Here is a 3,293-nt window from a genome sequence, read left to right as displayed (position 1 = left end):
GCCAGACAGCAGGGCCGGAGGAGACCCGGCACCCAGCGGAGACGGGGACCCCCCCAAGCCCGAGAGGAAGGGTCCCGAGATGCCACGGCTGTTCTTGGACTTGGGACCCCCTCAGGGGAACAGCGAGCAGATCAAAGGTGAGGAGGCCGCTGGGAGCGTGGGCGCGAGGCGGGGGGCCGGGGGGCACCGGGGAGAGTCTCTGGCTCCTGGTAGCAGACGGGTCAGGCCGGGCGGTGACAAGTGCAGACACTGGAGCTGGGCCGCCTGGGCTCAGAGCCCGAGCTCTGTGGCCTTGGGCAAAGGACCTTACTTCTCTGTGCCTCGGTTTCCCCATCTGCCAAAAAATGGGTGGCAAGGCTGGCACCTCCCTGCTAGGGTTGTTGTATGAGTGACACCCTTAAACACCTGCTTTTATTATTGTGATTCACAGACCAGGAGGCTCGAATTCAGATGCCCAGGGGTGCCAGCCAGTTTTGAGGCCTGAATGAGGTCAGCGGGGGGAGGTGGGGGAGAGTTGGAAGTACAGCCACTTCGCTCTGTTCAGGAATGACCACTGGGAGGTGCCAGATTTGCTGCTTTCCCCTTTTAAACCAGAGTTCTTGGTGTTTCAAAGGTTGAAATCAATTCAAAGGAAGCTTACCTGAGGGCTGGGCTGTGGACACGTGATCTCTGCTGTCCACTTCGCAACAAGCTGAGGCATCTGTCCAGCATGCCAGGCCCTGAGCTGCCCAAGGCTGGGCCGCAGGGGGTCTCAGGCCCGGCCCTGCCTCCAGGGTATCCGTGACCTGAAAGCTGTAGACAGGCCTCTTTCTGGAAATTGCGTTTGGAAAGGAACACAGGAAGCGTTGTGTCACAGAGGGGACGAGTTAGGAGAGGATAAAGGAAGAGTAAAGGTAAACTGAGTTAGAAAGGGAAGGCCCATCCAGGCAGAAGGAACAGCCTATGCAAAGGCTCAGAGCGGGGAAGTCAAGCCTCTATTGAGACATAGGCCAAGGGACTGTGGTTCCACTGGAATCACCCACAGGCCCGATTTCCTTAAATCCCGGTAGGAAAGTTACGATGACCGGGCCCTGTTTTATTTTGACAAACTCACAGCCACACCTGAGTGAAGACGGCTTACATCTGCGTCTACCAGAGGAGCCTGTGGCTCAGGAGGGAAAGGCTGGGAAGAGGTCTGGGCAGAGAATGTTCCTTCCTCAAAGCTCAGTTTATTTTTAAAAAAAAATATTTTTATTGATTTCAGAGAGGAAGGGAGAGGGAGAGGGAGATAGAAACATTAATGATAAGAGAGAATCATTGATTGGCCGCCTCCAGCATGCCCCCCCACTGGGAATGGAGCCCTCATCCTGGGCATGTGCCCTTGACTGGAATCGAACCCGGGACCCTTCAGTCCGCAGGGCTGACGCTCTATCCACTGAGCCATACCAGCTAGGGCTCAAAGCACAGTTTATTAGAACACTGCCACTTCCTAGAGGTTGTTGTGGGGAGTTTGCAACCAACTGTGCCAGGAAAGACCCAGGGCAGGTTAAACATGTCAGGAGATGAGCAGCTAAGATGCCTCTGAGATGGGGGGGTGGGGGTAGGGGGTTGAGGGTTGATGTTGCTGGGTGAGAAGAGGCTAGAAATAGCCTGCTTTTAGGCTTAAACAACAGAAATTTATTTTCTCACAGTTCTGGAGGCTAGAAGTCTGAGATCAATTTTTTTAAAAAATATATTTTATTGATTTTTCACAGAGAGGAAGGGAGAGGGACAGAGAGTTAGAAACATCGATGAGAGAGAAATACCGATCAGCTGCCCCCTGCACACCCCCCACTGGGTATGTGCCCGCAACCAAGGTACATGCCCTTGACTGGAATCGAACCTGGGACCCTTTAGTCCGCAGGCCGACGCTCTATCCACTGAGCCAAACCGGTCAGGGCTGCTTTTTTTTTTTTTTTAAACCAGTGAACTCCTACACATCCTTCAAGACCCCATTCAAATTTCACCTGCCCTGGGAAGTCTTCCTGACTTCTAAAGGCTGTTTACCCTGTCCTTCCTCTGGGTATCCATAGCTCTCTCTATACAGCAACCCCCCCCCCCCATCACCCTGAGATGGGTAGTCAGAGAAAGCCTCAATATGGAGGTGACTTTTGAGCCGACATGAAGAAAATGAGTCAGGTAGGCATCAGGTGTAGGGCACTGCGATGGGCCCTAAGTTGGCAAGATCAGGGAATAACAGCCAAAGGCCAGGGACGCTGGAGTACAGTGAATGAGGGAGGAGGGGACCCGGGCCACATCCATCTTCTTTCTGCCCCCGCTCACCTTCCTCCGATCCCCACCATCGCCCCCCACAGGGCCTGGCACACAGTTCACTTACGCACGAATGAATGAGCAGCCCCTGCCATTTACCGGTGAGGAAACAGCGGCTCAGAGAGGTGGATCTGCTTGCCCAGGGACACACAGCGAGTGGGCAGGTTTGGGATTTGAAGGCAGGGAGTTCCCTTCTCCTGGCACCTGGAGCCCTTCGCTCCCAGCAGGATGAGATCTGGGAGCCTAAGGGCAGGGAAAGGGCCTAGCCATGGTTAGACACGCCAATTTTGTCTGGTGATTGAGGGCCAGAGAGGGAAAGTACCGTGATCAACATCACATAGCGGGGATTAATATATCCATCAGCCCCACAAACACTGGCTGAGTACGTCTGTGTGCTTGGGGCTTGGGGATGCAGCGGAACGAGCGGGACGTGGTCTCTGTTCTGTGGAAAGGCCAACACTAATCACATCACCTGCCTTTGAAGTATAGTTATATACTGAGGTGATCTCTCGAAGGAGAGGTGCTTGATGCTGGGGGGTGCAGAGCTGGGGGTCTGGCCGGAGGACCGCCTGGGGGGGCGCGGGGTCTGGACGCCCCGATCTAGCTGGAGGATGGCCAGGACTTGAGTTAAAAAAGGACGTTCCAGACAGAAGCAGCAGCCCAGGCACAGGCTCAGAGGTGGGAGGAAGAGGGAGGTGGCCCTGCTGGATGGGAGTCAAGCCAGAATGAGGTGGGGACGGGGCTTGCAGAGAGAGGTCGGCAGGGCCTGGTGGGTCGCGGAGAAGGTGGCACGGGGGTCGGGGGCAGGCCTCGCCCTGCGTGGAGGAAGACCCCCGTGCAGCCCCGGGGCTCACCAGGAGGGAAACCGAGGCCCCGACTGTGGTCCGAGATGACCGAGGACACAGCCAGGCGGGAGGCAGGTCTCGGTTTCCCAGGATGAGGGCTGACCCGGTCTCTCCTCTCGCAGCCAAGCTCTCCCGGCTCTCGCTGGCGCTGCCGCCGCT

The 3,293-nt window shown here is 56.2% G+C and overlaps 1 protein-coding gene across 1 annotated transcript in view; it reads left to right on the top strand.

Moving 5' to 3' along the window:
* The window catches only part of LMTK3 (lemur tyrosine kinase 3), an 18,293-nt gene that overhangs the window by 9,321 nt on the left and 5,679 nt on the right, over positions 1–3,293 (top strand). The window contains exons 10-11 of the mRNA XM_014550420.1: positions 6–137; positions 3,257–3,287. Coding sequence (XP_014405906.1) covers positions 6–137; positions 3,257–3,287 — 163 coding nt within the window. The remainder of the gene's footprint in view (positions 1–5; positions 138–3,256; positions 3,288–3,293) is intronic.

This window comes from Myotis brandtii, unplaced genomic scaffold, assembly GCF_000412655.1.
Source record: "Myotis brandtii unplaced genomic scaffold, ASM41265v1 scaffold601, whole genome shotgun sequence".
NCBI lineage: Eukaryota > Metazoa > Chordata > Mammalia > Chiroptera > Vespertilionidae > Myotis > Myotis brandtii.
Note: the sequence above shows the minus strand (reverse complement) of the source record. Positions and strands in the feature narration are given on the sequence as shown.